The 16,735-nt window shown below is 50.8% G+C and overlaps 7 protein-coding genes across 7 annotated transcripts; 3 read left to right on the forward strand and 4 right to left on the reverse strand.

Annotated features, from left to right (window-relative positions):
• Nucleotides 1-127: 127 nt before the first annotated feature.
• On the reverse strand, nt 128-2,202 carry N7511_005004 (uncharacterized protein; the record flags this gene model as incomplete). Its single annotated transcript, XM_057127429.1, has 6 exons — nt 128-625; nt 686-1,034; nt 1,088-1,548; nt 1,615-1,725; nt 1,777-2,018; nt 2,070-2,202. 6 exons carry the CDS (start codon nt 2,200-2,202, stop codon nt 128-130), a joined length of 1,794 nt encoding a protein of 597 aa, XP_056986319.1.
• An 893-nt stretch (nt 2,203-3,095) lies between these two features.
• Nucleotides 3,096-4,546, forward strand: N7511_005005 (acyl-CoA dehydrogenase; the record flags this gene model as incomplete). The annotated part of the gene is made up of 3 exons (XM_057127430.1): nt 3,096-3,193; nt 3,277-4,125; nt 4,180-4,546. The coding sequence occupies 3 exons, from the start codon at nt 3,096-3,098 to the stop codon at nt 4,544-4,546; spliced, it is 1,314 nt and encodes a 437-aa protein (XP_056986320.1).
• A 1,021-nt stretch (nt 4,547-5,567) lies between these two features.
• On the reverse strand, nt 5,568-6,062 carry N7511_005006 (bZIP transcription factor; the record flags this gene model as incomplete). Its single annotated transcript, XM_057127431.1, has 1 exon — nt 5,568-6,062. The coding sequence occupies one exon, from the start codon at nt 6,060-6,062 to the stop codon at nt 5,568-5,570; it is 495 nt and encodes a 164-aa protein (XP_056986321.1).
• A 1,997-nt stretch (nt 6,063-8,059) lies between these two features.
• gwt1 (putative GPI anchor biosynthesis protein Gwt1) lies at nt 8,060-9,610 on the forward strand (the record flags this gene model as incomplete). The annotated part of the gene is made up of 2 exons (XM_057127432.1): nt 8,060-8,155; nt 8,216-9,610. The coding sequence occupies 2 exons, from the start codon at nt 8,060-8,062 to the stop codon at nt 9,608-9,610; spliced, it is 1,491 nt and encodes a 496-aa protein (XP_056986322.1).
• A 150-nt stretch (nt 9,611-9,760) lies between these two features.
• N7511_005008 (amidase) lies at nt 9,761-11,693 on the forward strand (the record flags this gene model as incomplete). Its single annotated transcript, XM_057127433.1, has 3 exons — nt 9,761-9,882; nt 9,945-10,519; nt 10,576-11,693. The coding sequence occupies 3 exons, from the start codon at nt 9,761-9,763 to the stop codon at nt 11,691-11,693; spliced, it is 1,815 nt and encodes a 604-aa protein (XP_056986323.1).
• A 794-nt stretch (nt 11,694-12,487) lies between these two features.
• On the reverse strand, nt 12,488-14,225 carry pdeA (3',5'-cyclic-nucleotide phosphodiesterase PDE1; the record flags this gene model as incomplete). Its single annotated transcript, XM_057127434.1, has 3 exons — nt 12,488-13,277; nt 13,335-14,020; nt 14,190-14,225. 3 exons carry the CDS (start codon nt 14,223-14,225, stop codon nt 12,488-12,490), a joined length of 1,512 nt encoding a protein of 503 aa, XP_056986324.1.
• A 776-nt stretch (nt 14,226-15,001) lies between these two features.
• Nucleotides 15,002-16,651, reverse strand: N7511_005010 (SSH4 family protein; the record flags this gene model as incomplete). Its single annotated transcript, XM_057127435.1, has 3 exons — nt 15,002-15,804; nt 15,860-16,165; nt 16,219-16,651. 3 exons carry the CDS (start codon nt 16,649-16,651, stop codon nt 15,002-15,004), a joined length of 1,542 nt encoding a protein of 513 aa, XP_056986325.1.
• Between the last annotated feature and the right edge of the window lie 84 nt (nt 16,652-16,735).

Here is a 16,735-nt window from a genome sequence, read left to right on the forward strand (position 1 = left end):
AATAGCATAATTTTGACCTGAAGATCAACTCAGGGGTAATCATGATCTTGAATGGTAGAGTAGTCTGGCAAGTTCAATTTAGTATTCTAGTCTATTTGCTATCCCCCTACTATCATCTCCGACTGGGTCAGCGCCCAAGATGCCTGTTTAGTCCTGTGATAAGATCCTCTCCCGTGGAGCTATCGACTCTCATGAAGATATGCTGATCCGGGCGAACAAGTATGCCCTGGAAATTTAGCTCATCCGCAAATCGACTCTGCTTGATGATATCAAAATCCAGACCAGCGCGCCAGATATTCAATTTCAGCTTGATGGTATCGCAGTGCGCCTGGAATCGGGGAATTTGCGAGCTTTGTCCCTTTTGTCCCAGAATCAAAGTCCACGAATCCGGTGCACATAGATCCAAAGTGCTCCATTGGCACGCCTGGATTTGGTCCTGATCTAGTTCCCTGACATAGGAGACATCAATTGGCCCCCGAGGAAGGATTCCGATGTTTGCCTGTCTTTCTGGGAATTTGATCCAAGCATGAGGCAACCTTGCCCCGGGAACGAACTTGGGCGAATAGAATGAAGCATGAGCAGGAGGCTTTCTGGCTCCATAGACATAGCCAATTTGCAATTCTAGCTATGGGCAAGATGGTCAGAATATTGAGCAACACAATGTACTCCATGCTACGTCACTTACATTGTCAAAATGTTCTCGCTGTCCTTCAATTTCTTCGTCCACCTTTGCACGTTGCACTGGATCAGTCAATGCTGCCATCATATTTCTGCGAGCTTGAGTCATATCCTCCACGCCAGCAGTTTGGAGGCTTTGCAGCAACCGGAAGATTTCTTTGCCGTTTTTGACGCTCTGCTTTGAATAAGCATCTGCGACACTTCGTCGCTCAGTGGTATAACTCGAGAGTATCGTCGGGTTAGCTACTCCTTGATGAACAAGAGCAATCTTGTAAGCCAGATTGTGCACATCCGCAATTCCACAGTTCAGTCCCAAGCCACCAGTTGGTGGGAATGAATGAGCGGCATCCCCAGCCCTGAAAGAATCAGGTGTTAGCAAGTCCAGAAGATCGAATGAACGACAACCCACAGGAAAATATTCGTCTGTTGAAATGTGACCGCAACCTGGCGCCTAAAGACCCAAGGCCGGAAACTCAAGATGTCAAAAGGAACATCGTCTTTGCCGATGGCTCCACGGATCTTGGCTTTGCACAGCTCTTCAGTCCACGACTCGACCGGATATTGCTCTACGTCGACCTCGCTGATATGAACTTGGTTTCCATCCAGGTCATAGCCGATGATGAACCCAGCTGCTATTGGATCCATGATCCAGAAAAGCATACCAACACGATCGCCAACCACCAGCCGAAGGTCTGCGTTAAAATGGATAGTCATCATGGTTTGGTCTGAGTCTTCGCTTTCCGATGGAATGCCGAGCAGCTCGCGGACCTTGCTTCTGCGACCATCACACGCGATGAGGTGCCGGGATCTTATGTTGTGCTGAGTTCCCGTGGATCGTTCCGTGATAGTTGCAATGACTTCTTGGTCGGTCTACCACAGGCTTTGGTCAATGCCTGTTCTGTCATAACCGGGAGTCTTGGGACAGGATGGGCTTACCTGTTCTACTCCTTCAATGCTGAACCCTTTTAGCAGCGTGATGTTGGAATCTTGCTCAATGAACCGTGTCAACTCCTGTTCCAAGGCTGGCTGAGGTATGTTGTGAATCATCTATCTTCATTAACAAAGTTCTTAGCTTCATAATAAAATTTAGGAACATACCTCTGGCGTGTCCTCCAAGACGGCAGGGTCCATACGCTCATAGGGCAACCTCCCAACCACGTTGCCACTGAGGTTAGTGAGGAAATTAACCCACTGACTGTCCTCTCGCGATGTACCTATTTGGCGCACGCGCTTCTCCCCCAAGCCATATTGGCGCAGGATCTCTAGGGAGCGCGGATTGATCGCGTGAGCTTTGGGAGCCGCCAGCCGCTCCACATAGCGTTCGATGATCAATGATTGCACTTTGAAGGAGGTGTCAGTATCTTTTGACGGTCCCGTCCGTTGATACATACCTCCGAGGCGAGACAAGAGCAGGGATTGCAACAAGCCAGTTGGCCCTCCGCCAACAATGAGTACCGGTACCTCACTCGGCAGGCTGTGAGAGCATTCGGATCGGGTCGATGCGACATCTAGAGATGGTGTCATTCTGCTAATTGCGCTGCGATGGATTCTTTACAGGTCCAGGTTGACCGTCCTGAATTCATCCCATGTATACCCCCTCCTGCATGTCGGGTATCCCGAGTAGAGAGAAAATCCCACGATCGGACAGAATGTGTGATGCTGAACTTGTTCTGTCTTAATCCGGCGGGGTAAGGTCTGATCAAGGCCTGGGCAAGTGTTTCTTCTATTGTTCGCGCACTCGGACCGGAGCCATGGCGTGTTTCATGGAATTACGGACTTATGCAGCCCATCAGAAGCTACTAGATTGCCGAAACAGACAGACAGACGATGGACTTTCCCCCTACATTGAACAAAGGAAAGCTTCTTATACGCACTTTTCCTGGTATTACGACGGCCACTTGCATATCTCGACTTGCCCAGACTTATGATTGGCTCTAAATGACTGGGATTTCAACATGATCGAAGGCTCAAAGTCGAAAGTTCAATATTATCTGGTCGAGGCATCTATTTTGCTCCGTCATATACACATCTAACCCTATTTTCTGACCCCAACGTGGTAGCGACATAACATAGAATGCGGAAGATATAGACCGGACAGAGATCTATAGCTGCCGAGCTGCACATCACATGCCAAATCGCCTTCCACTCGACGAATACATGCACATGTCAGATCTGTTGCTCGAATCCCAGAGCAAATCCTCCGAATATCGCATAGCCCTAAAAGCCTGGATTACTTCTAATAAACATGCATTGCAACCTCCAAAAGGGCCTCCAACAGCCCCAAACAGGCCGAGAGAGCCCCACAAGTTGCGCTCCCCGCGAATCCTCAACCGCCGCCGATAGCCGAGGCTCTTTCATGACCTTCGACGCTTTCCTCTCTCTCTTTTTCTCTTCCTCTTCATATTCACCTCAACACAATGGCTTCTATTATTCGTGCTATGCGGCCTCTGTCGCGCTCCCTTCCCTCAGCTCGACTGACTGGTAGACGCCTGGCTGTTGCCCGGCCCGTACAGAGGTACCTAGCCGCAACCCCCCCCCCCCAAAATCCCATCACAGCTTCTGGAAACAAAACAACTGACGAATTCTCTCTGGATACAGTGCATATGCATTCTCGACTACCTCCCGCCGGCGGGAAGTCGACATGTCCGACCTGACCCCGACTCCCATCACCCATTTGTCCGAGACCGAATCCATGATGGCCGACACGGTTTCCAAGTTCGCGCAGGAGCAGATCGGCCCCAAGGTTCGGGATATGGATGAAGCCGAGACTATGGATCCCAAAATTGTGGAGCAGTTGTTCGAACAGGGCCTCATGAGTATCGAGGTGCCGGAAGAGTTTGGCGGCGCTGGCATGAATTTTACCTCGGCGATCGTTGCGATCGAGGAGTTGGCCCGCGTGGACCCGAGCGTCAGTGTGCTGGTCGATGTCCACAACACGCTGGTAAATACGGCGATCATGAAGTACGGTGACGCACAGTCCCAGCGCACTTGGTTGCCCAAGTTGGCGACCGGCACGGTGGGTTCGTTCTGTCTCTCCGAGCCGGCTTCTGGCTCCGACGCTTTTGCGTTGCAGACCAAGGCGGAGAAAACCGCCGATGGATATAAGATCAATGGATCGAAGATGTGGATTACCAACGCTATGGAGTCGGGTATCTTTATTGTTTTCGCCAACCTTGATCCGAGCAAGGGTTACAAGGGCATCACTGCTTTCATTGTGGAGAAGGACACTCCCGGCTTCTCGATTGCCAAGAAGGAGAAGAAGCTTGGAATTCGTGCTAGCAGCACCTGCGTGCTCAACTTTGACGACTGTGTCATCCCTAAGAGCAACCTGCTTGGCGAGGAGGGCCAGGGATACAAGTACGCCATCAGTGTGCTGAACGAGGGTCGCATCGGTATCGCTGCTCAGATGACCGGTCTGGCTCTTGGTGCCTGGGAGAATGCTGCACGGTAAGCTTTCCTTGACGTTCCCGAACTAAGAACTGCAGTAGTTGACCATCATAGATACGTCTGGAACGATCGTCGCCAATTTGGTGAGTTGATCGGTAACTTCCAGGGCATGCAGCACCAGATCGCACAAGCCTACACTGAAATTGCCGCTGCTCGAGCTCTGGTTTACAACGCCGCCCGTAAGAAGGAGGCTGGTCAGGACTTTGTCCAGGATGCCGCCATGGCCAAGCTTTATGCTTCCCAGGTTGCCGGTCGTGTGTCTGGCTCTGCGGTCGAGTGGATGGGTGGCATGGGCTTCGTCCGCGAGGGCATTGCTGAGAAGATGTTCCGTGACAGCAAGATCGGCGCCATCTACGAGGGTACCAGCAACATTCAGTTGCAGACGATTGCCAAGTTGCTCCAGAAGCAATACACTCAATAGTTGCTGTTGCGCAAGATCCAACTTGATCTTCATAACTTGTTTTATTTGTATTTTATTTTTTGAAATGGCACTTTGGGCGTGTTTCCTTTCCTATCTTTTTTTTTTCTCCTTTCGGGTATACATCTATCGCTATCCCTGTGGGATATACAGAACCTCGGGGTCATCATGGAGTGTGAATAGAATCATTCCGAGTGTTTTATACACGATGCATATTACACTTCAAAGAGGAAAGTGTGGAGTTCACAGCAATTCCCACTGAATGTGATCTGACACTGTCGACATTTGAAGGCGTTCTTCTTTTCAACTGGGCTTCAGGGTTGACAGAGGCTGAGGCCGTGGACCCTGGACATGGTGGAGACCGGAAAGTCTCCGCCTGAGATCGAGGATTAGCTCCGGTTGTAATTTCCGATCAGATATGCTTAAATGTAACCTCGGCTGTGGGTTTCCGAGTCTTGGTGGCAGCTGAAGCCTGTTTTCTAGTTCGAACCTGGTTCAAAAGAAACAGGAGCTTCTTTGTCCAACTTATCAAGACCTCGGCTATTGTAGGTTCCATTGTACCGCTGACTGATTTTACACCATGTTGCGTGGACGCTGCCACATTCCCTCTTCTGTAAGGAAATTGTTTTCTCGGGGTTTGGTGCCCTAACTTCATCTATCGAGTCATGACGGGGGTCCCCATGGATAGGGATATGAGGAGTCTCGTTGAGGCTGCATAGCTTGCGAGTACGGCGGCGCCGCGGTCTGATATCCCTGAGAAGGAACTGCTTGAGTCACAGGCGTGGCGTTCGACATGGAAAGCGATCGATTGCTGTAAGGAAATTGGGCAAACGAAGATTCGATTTGAGGCGGCGCGGAGGTTGCGCTAAACCCGATCTGAGGCGCTGAATCTGGGATTGAAGCGGGCAACATTCGGGACTCTTGGTGGACTTGGCCATCTATCACGTATGAATCCAGTTGAGTGGAAAATTCTTCCGACGATGCACCGAGGGAGGGGGATCTGGTGGATGGATATGGTTGCCAGTCATGCAGGTGAGATGCCCGACTTGACGATGAGAGAACGGAGGCTGTTCGAGGGTGAGGGTTTCTCTGTGAAATGCGGCGACAAGAGTATCCCAGTCGCAGGCATGGTAGGCGAAACACTGTTTGGGGCTTCCGCTACATTATGCCATCCACTTCGAGTCGGAGCATTTGGTTCACTGCCTGTAAGTCCAGGTCCAGTGAAAGAAGCCATTTGACGCTTCAATCGGTCCACTTCGCCTTCCAGCATCGTATTTTGTTGCATGACTTCGTCGTACGTCTCCGTCCGGAGTCTCATATCTTCCAGTTGCGACTGAAGGTGGGAAACCTGAGCCTCCAGTTGTTCTATATTTGTCTTGGTTCGTTGACGAATGGACCGTTGCGCCTCTCGATCGTTGGCACGCTTTCTCTCCAACTGTTCCGCCGACAGTGACGAGACCTTCCTTGTCCCGGAACGAGACTCGCGTCTCTTAAGCGACGGTGCCTCTTTCGAGCTCATGGTTTTCGGTCTTGAATAGTTCCAGTCCAGCACCAGCCGACGATCCCAAAGTGAGCACTGGATTCTCCAACTTTCGCTCTCAAAAGGTCCTCCCTCGATGATCATCCAGCCTAGGATAGATGCCTGGAGGGGCTGAACATGAGGGGAAGCGGTGGATTGCGCACAGAGTGGCAAGGCTATTTTCGACCCGAGCAGGGATTTAGAAAAGGTATCGCAAGCCCACGGCTGAGGGTGAATGGCTGGAGAAAATGGGAGAAAGGATTCGAGTGACTGCTGGCCTTGGGGAAAGTGACCAGGAGACTAAATGGCCTTAAGTCTGCTAAAGTCTGCTAAAGTCTGCTAAATATGGCCTGTATCTTAAGATCCCCAATCAAGCCAAGTCCATCTGCAATCCAATTCCGAAATCCCAGGATCCAATGAGCTCGAAGAAATAAACGAACTCGGTAGCCTCTAAGCTATGGATATACAGTAGCGTCTTGCGTCCGGCCACTACGGTGAGTTGGCCCCATGTCGCGGTCCGCTTTTTTTTTTTCTCTCTTGCGACTAGACTGGAGAAGAATGCGGTGATTCTGGTCACTGGCAAGGCTCTAATGTTGGCAATTTGGAAAGCCTTCGCACATAGCAGCGCTAGCCTCCGCCCTGTTCCTCCATAGATCGAAGCGAAAATCTTCCCAAGTGGGGAAGCTAAACCCCTTCAATTTGCAAGCCTTGCGGCTCGTCTAACCGAAGTGATCGACTCGGGATATGTGGTGGCTTCCCTTGATCGATGGGAATAATCTCTGCTCATTCCTGTCCGAATCGGGTGAACCGCCGATGATTCCACAGTTTAATGGGGTTCTCGCTATCAGACTATTGGGATCCCTACTTGCTAGCTATGTGAAAGGGGAGAAAAAAACTGACCTGTAAATCCGTAGACTTTTGCTTTTGTTCGGGGGCTAAGAAGAGCGAAAAGAAGGCCTTACCCTAAGCTTCGTAGAAACATCGGATGCGAATGACAATGACATGGTTCCATTTGATGCAGAGATCCTGACCGGGGCTTTCCTTGCCCTCTCATGCGCCGAATTCACATGGAAACGGCCCAACCCATCGCGTGAGCGGGCCCCAGCCCTAAGCCGCGCCTTGTTGCTTTCTCGGCCCATGAGAGGAGGCCTGCTTCGGTGAGATTCAGCGTGGAAATAAAACCTTCGCAAATACAAGAGAAGCCTGTACAGTAAACAAGGCAGAATCATCCTAAAGAAGTCGTTCAACATTTCCCCTCGGACTCCACGCACTGGAGAGGTCAAGATTGCGATCCCTACGGGTCAGGTTCTAGATTGAGGGCATGTGCCGGGATTCAACAACGGTTGACTGTGTTCCGCAGTGGGGAACTCAATGCAAAGGCAAAGACAGCCCGTCGTGCTAGACACGATTGGATATGTCCTCAATCTCCACATCCAGAAAGGGAGATATTAATAAACCCAGAGCCAAGTACCCTTAGAGGCCGACAATGCAAGGGAATCCAGCAAGCTGTATCATTTCAACCAGACCTGTACAGTGCTTATAACACCTTGCATCCCACCCAATGTCGTTGACTATACCTCGGGAAGGCCTGGCAGGGGATCGAATTCCACCAAATTTCCTTTCTCTTTGCATGTCGATCTGCGACATCGTAGCGATTCAACCTGTAGGTGTTAAATCCACTTCTGAATACCGCGTTCGTATTCTCCTCCGTACCATGATAGCATAGTTGCGGGAAGTTTCAGTCGTAGATTTCTTGATCAGGCTTGGTGGGGGACGTTTGCAGTACACTGCACTTATGTACGTGGCATCTCTTTGGTGGTAACGATACTCCCTCCACCACTGACTCATAGTTGACATGCAGTGTCCTGTTGACAGCCTGTCATGAGTGAAATTGACGAATGATGTTGGGGGTCAGGTGACCGCGGGTAAACAGCTGGAGCTTCTCCAACTTTCTTTCTTCTCACGCGATTCAACCATTGGGGATCAAACTGCTCAGTATGGATCCGAGCTACAAAGCTCGCAAGGAGGCATTCGTGTCAAACCTTGCGGGAAGCACAATTCTCGAAATCAATGCAGTCACTCTCGTTGCCTCGGTAAGAGATTCGGATCCCAATGGAGATGGCTATGTTACTGATCCGGTGTAATTCCTGTAGACATCTGTCCTTCTCTGGTCAGCACTTCAATCGAGATTGTCTTTCTTCACACCTTATGGCCCCGCGGCACTTGTAACGGATTTCCTCCTCAATGTTCTCGCCATCTTGTTCGCGACAACAGCATACTCCTCGGCACCGCTCCTGCTGAATATCTTCCTCATCTCCCCCGCCGTGCTTCTGTTCCTCACCAAGTCGGGCGCTCGCACTCCTCCCAAAGCCAAAGCACTCCGCAAATCCAAATCCAAACATGAAAGCTCCCAGGAAGAATCCCTGTCACTACCGGTTCACCCATTCTTGACGACATATCGCGCAGCCATGATGATTGTGACATGTGTTGCTATCTTGGCTGTCGACTTCCGCGCATTCCCCCGCCGCTTCGCCAAGGTGGAGAATTGGGGGACCTCCCTGATGGATTTGGGCGTTGGATCTTTCGTTTTCTCCGCCGGAGTGGTTTCTGCGCGAGCAGTTCTGAAGGGCCGCAATTCGAAATCCCCAAAGGTGGCTTTGTATAAGAGATTGATTGGTTCAGCTCGTCACTCCATTCCTTTACTTCTGCTGGGCCTCATCCGCCTGTGGAGCGTCAAGGGCTTGGACTATGCAGAACATGTGACGGAATATGGTGTCCACTGGAACTTCTTCTTCACACTTGGCTTTTTGCCTCCTTTTGTGGAGCTGTTCGATTCGTTGTTGACATTGATTCCATCGTACGAGGTGCTTGCACTTGGTACTGCTGTCCTTTATCAAGTTGCTTTAGAGTCGACCGATCTCAAGGGATACATCCTCGTGTCTCCTCGTGGACCAGATTTGCTCTCCAAGAACCGTGAGGGTGTCTTCTCTTTTATTGGGTACTTTGCAATCTTCCTCGCCGGACGTGCTGTAGGAATCCGCATTATTCCTCGTGGAACATCTGAAACCAAGTCGCCTCAGCAGGCACGGAGATCTATCCTGACAAGCTTGGTTCTGCAAGCTCTGTTCTGGGCAACCTTATTCTTCTTCAACTCTACATACGCCTTTGGCTATGGTGCCAATATCCCTGTGTCGCGTCGGCTTGCCAACATGCCTTATGTTCTCTGGGTTTCAGCATTCAACAGCGCGCAGCTGTTCCTCTTCTGTTTGACCGAGACCGTGTTCTTCCCAGCGGTCCACCGGGCCACTAACAAGGAAGGTGAAGCAGAGCAGACTTCCTTTGCGACCAGTCGTATTCTGCATGCCTTCAACCGAGGAGGCCTTGCCCTTTTCTTGATTGCGAACTTGCTCACTGGAGCTGTGAATTTGAGCGTTCCCACTCTGGATCTCAATACCCCACAGGCCATGGGAATTCTGATTGTCTATGCTGCAGTGCTCACTGGGGCTGCTTTAGGCATGGATAAATACAACATAAAGCTGAGTCTGTAAATTTACAACAAGATATATGGCATTCATGTACAATATTTGCACTTTGATACGTAGAGCATGTGACCTGGCTTGAGCCGCGGCATTGTCATCAGCTCCTCCACTTAAAGCTCCCAGCCTTGGCAGCTCTCGTGTTGACTTCAAACATCCATCATGAGCTCTCAGGCATTTCTCAATTATCCTCCGCCACGCGAAGGTCCCTCGGTGCCCTATAAGAATGAGGAACAGACCATTCCGGTCTTCCGCGGTACACCACTGGCCATCGGCGCAACATTGTAAGTCGCGCGGAGCTCCATTGAACCGTTGCAACAGACTAATTCAATATTGTTCAACCCAGAATTCACAATATCGGCTTTATCCAAAGTCATTTCTGGCGCAATGCTGGTTTTGGCGTCATTCGCGAGATCCCCCACCTCAGCCAATACGCAGGTCGCTACGATCCAACCGTGATTCCAATCGGCGACACTAGCCAAAACAATCCGAGAACGCCTGCTCCTGTGGCGCGAAGAAAAGGAGATAACGGATATTATACCTCTGCGGACTATCATGCGCTATACTCTGCCGGCGAACTGACTCCGATCGCCGTGGTTGAGACGTTACTCCCTCTGGTTCGACGCGATGTGCAGCCGGCTGGAAAGCACGCTATTGCCTTCCTTGAGTCGCAAGCCGATGCAATCCTTGCAGCGGCAGAAGCATCTACCGAACGATATAAGAAGGGCCAAGCACTGGGTCCGTTGGATGGAGTACCGGTCGCAGTGAAGGACGAGGTGCACATCACCGGATATAAGCGTACACTCGGAACCAAGCTAGATTTTAAGCATGGCACCGATGCAACTTCATGGTGCGTGAAGCAATGGCTGGATGCTGGAGCTATAGTGATTGGAAAGACTACCATGCACGAACTAGGACTTGGTGGGTACTGACCTATCGGACGTTTGGTATCCGACATGGCAGTTGACAATTTCCAGATACAAACAACAACAACCCAAATTACGGGACTCCAAAGAACCCCCACAATAAAGACTATTACTGTGGCGGCTCATCTGGTGGTTCCGGTTATGCTGTAGGAGCTGGACTGGTGCCGATTGCACTCGGTGCCGATGGTGGCGGCTCAATCAGGATTCCATCATCGTTCTGTGGCATCTGGGGACTGAAACCCTCACATGGCCGAGTATCCGGTGCACCATCTCTGAGTCTTGCGCCCACTGTCGGCGTCCTCGGGCCCATGGCAGCCAGCATAGATGATCTCGCTCTGGCCTACCGCATTATGGCCACACCCGCGCCAGCCTCAGAAGACGCAATCTCATCCCAGTTCCCCAATCCAGTACCGTCATCTACTGAAACGAAGAGGACCAAGACCATTGGTATCGTTCGCGACTGGATTGATCGCGCCGAGAGCTCAGTGCGCGCTACCCTGGATCGAGCGCTCGAATATTACCGCCAAGAAGGGTACAACGTTGTCGACATTTCAATTCCATACCTCCCAGAAGGCCAGCGAGCCCACGTTCTGACCATAATGGCAGAGATTGCATCCGGTGTCGATGCGAGCCAGATCCGAGAGCTCACGGCTCCGAACAAAGTGCTCGTATCCATGGGCATGTGGCAAATCACTGCCCAAGATTTGCTCGCCGCTCAGCGATTGCGCAACTTGCTGATGACCCATTTGGCCCATCTGTTCAAGGTTCACCCCGGGCTACTTATCGTGACCCCGACGACACCCATTCCCGGTTGGCACATTGATGGCGGTGAGGCAGATTTGTCTCGGGGCTTGTCGGATGGCAAATCGTCTGTCCGTAATATGGAGTACGTTTGGCTGGCCAACTTTACTGGTTGCCCTTCAATTAGTTGTCCCGCTGGCTACAGCTTGGATGGCGGCGTGCCCATCGGCGTGATGGCCATGGGCGAATGGGGTTCCGAGGAGGACCTTATTGTGTTTGCTCGGGATGGTGAAGCTATCTTGGATCTACCGGGTAGCCGGTTCCCACTCGAAGATGAGAACACATTGTCCACTATGAAGGGTCTCAGGATTCCTTCAAATCATAGCTCGGTCTGGGAAGATATTATTGGCCAAGCCAAGTCAAAATAAGTGAATCCAGGAAAAGAGTCTTGGGCTATTTTGCTTCGGCAGCTAGGTACATCAATCACCATTTTGAATCATGCTTTGCTGTCTGTGCCATGCCCTACCTGTAGCGAGACTAGCTATGTACTAACTTGCGAACACGACCGACGGATCATACATAGTCACGGACATGTAGTTTCCGATGCCGAATATATCACCATGTCGCAGTCATTGGCAGTTTGGCCAACCTCATGAACTAAAAAGCTAGTCCCAAGTGCTAAAATTCCACTAACAAACTAGTCATGTTTTACCGTGTTCTAAGTATCATATTTCACATCTAATTCTACCCCTAACATGAGATCAAATTCTTCACAAATGAACCAGCTGACCCTAAGGGAATCATCAATCCTCGACTAGCAGCCTACTCAGGGTGAGTCTGCTAGCGATTCCTTGTAAATCATGTACTCTGAATTTCCAAGTGTCAACCCTCCTAAGCCCAATGGTTGTTAAGAAGTTAGTTATGGCCGATTGTTGCACAACATAACTATGCTTGACTTTGAGCATGTTCACGACTGAGAGTTGAAGGCGATCCTTTCTGGGGATAACCTTTGAATCAATTACCGAGTTGTTCAAGTCTGGGGATTCTCATCTGTACTTTGAATTATCATCGCTGAATCAAACTTCTATCTTGGAAGGATGATATGTGGCTGCAGGGTATATTATCAAGATTTGAAGACCAGCTATTGTACACGGAAATATTGAATCAAGCGCTTCGAACCAATATAAAATCAGAATGCCCCCCAATCCATAATTTATGCTTCTCATATCCATATTGCTTCGAGGGGATTGGGGATGAAGAACTCACAGCCCAGATGTGCCGCCTTCGCATGAGCCTTCAGCTCATTGAGAATCAGATCACCAGGAGGCGGCCCATCAGAGAGATGCTCTTTAATATGGATGATGTAAACCTTCAGTCCTTCCAGCGGGAGGGGCTTGTTATCATCCCAAGGTGCAAGTTCCGGCTCTTCGATCATATCTGCATGATCACCACCGTCCCCCAAGTCCGGCACAGCAGCTGTGGGTACGTGAGGCAGCTCGAAGGATTCGCTTGGGTGTGAACGTGGTTCAACTAGCGGAACAGACGGCCGCTTGTCTTCGGCATAACTCTGGGTTCGTTTCGACCGAGGGCTCACTTGTTCACTGCGAGCTTCAGGAATGACCGGGATTTCAACTTCGCGTTTGCGCTTTTTCTCCGGCGAGTTCATTTCGCGTGCTTCCACTACTTTTGCGGCTAGCACGCTGAGCTCCGAGACCAAATGTCGCGGACACATGTGGCCATACAAGTACGAATCGTCGATGCTGTCGTTGTAGGAGCACTCGATAAAAATGGCTCGCAGGCTGCCTGAGGCAATTTTTGGTGCTGCTGCCTCCCATACTCGTTTGTTCAGGGACTCGAGAGACACAGAGTCGGGTTCGACATCACCAAACACAATGATCTCTGTTCCGGTACGATGATCACGCAGGAAGAATGCCGAACTCTCCACTGTTGCCAAAGGGCTTTCCTTGGGGTTAGTAGGGAACATACGAGGAGAGCGGGCAGGGGAATAGAAACTGCGCATGTTAGTGAATCAACTCATTAAACACATTCCAGGTATGAACTGAACTTACCTGCCATCGGTCTGGTCAACCGAGATTGCCCTTGAGGGAATCATCAACGAATGCTCTGCAAAGACAGTGCTTCCAGCGCGATGATGTAGACCACTTTCTGGATGATACCGTTGTTTGCACTTTCCATGACTGATACTAAGGCACTTTGTCAACAAGCCATTACATGCTCTGACATAGCCTCTGCTGTCCCCACGACCGAAGCGAGGGTTTCCACCTTCTACCAAGCGCTGGTACGTGAGTAAGCCGGCACCGCCATCCTCATCCGACAAATTTGGCCAAATGACATCGTTGAACATGTGGTTTTTGATAGCGGATAACACCGAGGGCAACGCAGCCACCGGCTTTGGACCAGCCCCCGCCTCCAAGATCGGAGTATTGATGGCTAAACCTGAGATATGATCCAAATGCGGATGGGTGATGAGTACCGCACCAATGATTTCCCGAAAGACATGCGCTCCATTTGCCTGTGCTGTTTGGTAAGGCAATTCGAGCCCCTGAAAGGGCCCGCCGGTCATCAATCCCTGATCATCCCTGCATTCGGGGAGATATCGCTCCAGCAATCGGATGATTCCAGCAAGAAGGGTACCTGCATCCACAGCTACTACAGAGTCTGTCGACCACTTTGTAAAGGTCGATCGGACAAGAATTCCGGTGACGCTGTCTTCACGGGGTCCTCCCGTTGGTCCCTGGGCAAGTTAGCATTCTGCAAAGGACGATGTAGATGTCGCAGGAAGAAGCTCCATGTCCCAGAGCCTCATCAAACAGGTGAGAAATAAGGTCCAATGACGGGGGCTGGGTATCAACTTCGACACATGGCTCTGCACGTGGAATCTGCACGAAACCAATCAAACTTACCAAGACAATGACTTGAAAGGCTGCTTTGTCGGCCATTGTTGCAGTCTCCGTGGAAATGTGAGACACGAACAATGAGCTGGCGACTGAACCCGACCCAGGCTAAGTGGGAGAGCTCCAATAGCGGTGTTTCAGCAGACTGTTTCACAGCTCCGATGGGTTGCGACTAAACAGGCAAAACGGCCAAAACCAGATGGATTAGTTTCCCCCAGTTCACTTCAACCGGTGATCTTGGGATCTGGGTTCGTGTCCAAGATGAAAATCCCAGCTGAAGACAAGTGATGTTCGAGAGAGAGGCGGAAGGGCGGGAGATCGGATCTCGTATTGAGTGGAGATGCCAATCGGAGGAGACAGTGGAGATCTGGTGGAGATGCGGGTGTGGCAATCCGGAGAGACTGTCTGAGATCTTGAAGACTGAAATATTGAGATCGTTACTGGATGCAGTAGAATGGATTGTTAAGAGAGAAAGAGAAAGAGAAAGAGAGAGAGTGTGTGTGTGAGGTAAACTCAGATCAAAGCCTCGAGTCTTGGCAGAGGATCTGAGCTCTGCCATTTTTATAGTCACTTGCAACTGGCTTTACTTGGTGCTGTCTACACTGGTAGGATGAGAAAGAAAACACACTGGACAACATCCTATACATCATTCATTGACTCCCGCACATTCCCATACCCCCAAAAATCAGCCCGAGTTGCTTGTAACGCCATCCTGTGAACCCGCTAAATAAAACAAAGAAATTGACAGGGGAGCTATGTTCATAAACAAAACAGAAAGAAGAAAAGAAAAAGACAAAGACAAAGACAAAAAGAACGCTGGATCAGGGGTCATTGCTCTCTATTGAGGGTTGGGGCCAGTCTCGGGCGACCACAGTCTGGTAACTGGGCAGATTGGACTCAAATTCCGTGGTATCATTGGGTGGGGAGTGAAATTCTTCGGAGCCTCGGGGGGGATATTCTAAGGATGCATCACTGCCCCTGCGACTACTGCTAGGGCTGGAGTACTCGGGTGGTGGCATCTCAGGCTCTTCATCATCTGGGTGAGGCTCTTCATCACCAGCAAAACGACTGGATCCCTCACCAGCATCTTCATTGGAAGGGATGTGGGCCAGCTGGGCGAGGGAAATGTCAGTGGGAGATCGAGCAGGGCCTGGGCTGGCCGCCGGAGGAATCCTAACACTTGAACCTGAGGCGGCGTAATTGGCGTTTTGATACACACGTTGGGAGATTTGAGCCGCGCTTTCACGGCCCGATTCGAGCAGGATGCTGCCTTGTTCACTGCCATAGGGTGGGGGCGGGGCCAGGCTGCCAGTCATGGGGGCCAATCCCCATTTCTTAACGTTGCCTTCGATAAAGACAAAGCCCATCTGGCCAAAGTTCACATGAATGGTACACGGTCCATTGGCGCCAATTGTGGGGAAGAGATTTTGTGAGCGATAGTTATGGGCGACATCTTCGAGTCTCTTGCCGTTGCGAGTAAAGAAGATGGTCCCTGATCGGGGGCGGTAGCCTACACCAACGACATCGCCTTGGAGAAGAGGCGGGCCGTATGGAGTGGGTGTGAATGGCTGGTTGAGCCGGCGGTGTCCAGTGGACTCGTAGGCAACAGAGGACTTGTGGAGGCCTGGAAGCTGTTAGTAAAGTGCCCATTCAACATTCAAATGATCTTCGAGACATACCAGGCATGCGGAACAAAGGATATGGTTTGGTACTGAGGCCGATGCCAATCATGGTCGAATCGGGCTTATCGTAGATCTTCGCTTCCCAGTAATAGACTTCATTTTGTTTCGGAATGGGTAGGTTGGTCTGTACACTACACTCGGAGTCGAAGAACTCGATTTCGGTGCGTGCTTCCACAAAGCAGTTTGCAATCTCCAACTCTGGCTGGAACTCCCAAGCGGATACGCCCTTCTCTTGAATGGCGAGGAATTGTGATAGCGATATATCGGTTTGTACGGACTCTGGCGGGTTTCCTTGAACGAAGGCTGCGCATCATTAGCAAGTCAATCAAGCGAATTTCGGACAGGCATTGTCATACCTTTGGCTCGCAAATATTCCGACCGCGCCAGATCATCCATCGACTCTAGCGCCCCCTCTTCCTCGCGCGCAAAGGCCTGCTCGTCGTCATATTCACCGGGCCGACCGATGCGATCCAGCATAATCCGCCCGCGGCGAGTATATTTAAAGAAAAAGAAGATCGCTAGCACGATAAAGGCGACAGCGGCGGAGCCAAATGCGGACAAGATCCCAATCAGGATGCCTTTGCCGGTCGAGCCGGTCGAGTTGCCACTGGCGACCACAACCTCAGGACGAAATTCCGACAGCGACGAGAGGACATTTTGGAGATTTGACTGAATTTGTTGCTGAGAGAGAGACGGGTCGGTCGGGGCGAGGAGCGGTGACGTCGGAGTGCCTATCACCGTTCTCAAAGTGGATGGCAGGAGCCCGGGGCTCGCCTCAGAACCCTGCATGGTTCATTGATTGCAATAAATTAAAACGAAGCACAACGGACAAATATCAGGGCACGAAACGTAGGAAGTCGACAGAAGGAAGTT

The sequence above is a fragment of the Penicillium nucicola genome (assembly GCF_028828085.1).
Source record: "Penicillium nucicola strain IBT 29836 chromosome Unknown utg000003l, whole genome shotgun sequence".
Classification (NCBI taxonomy): Eukaryota; Fungi; Ascomycota; class Eurotiomycetes; order Eurotiales; family Aspergillaceae; genus Penicillium; species Penicillium nucicola.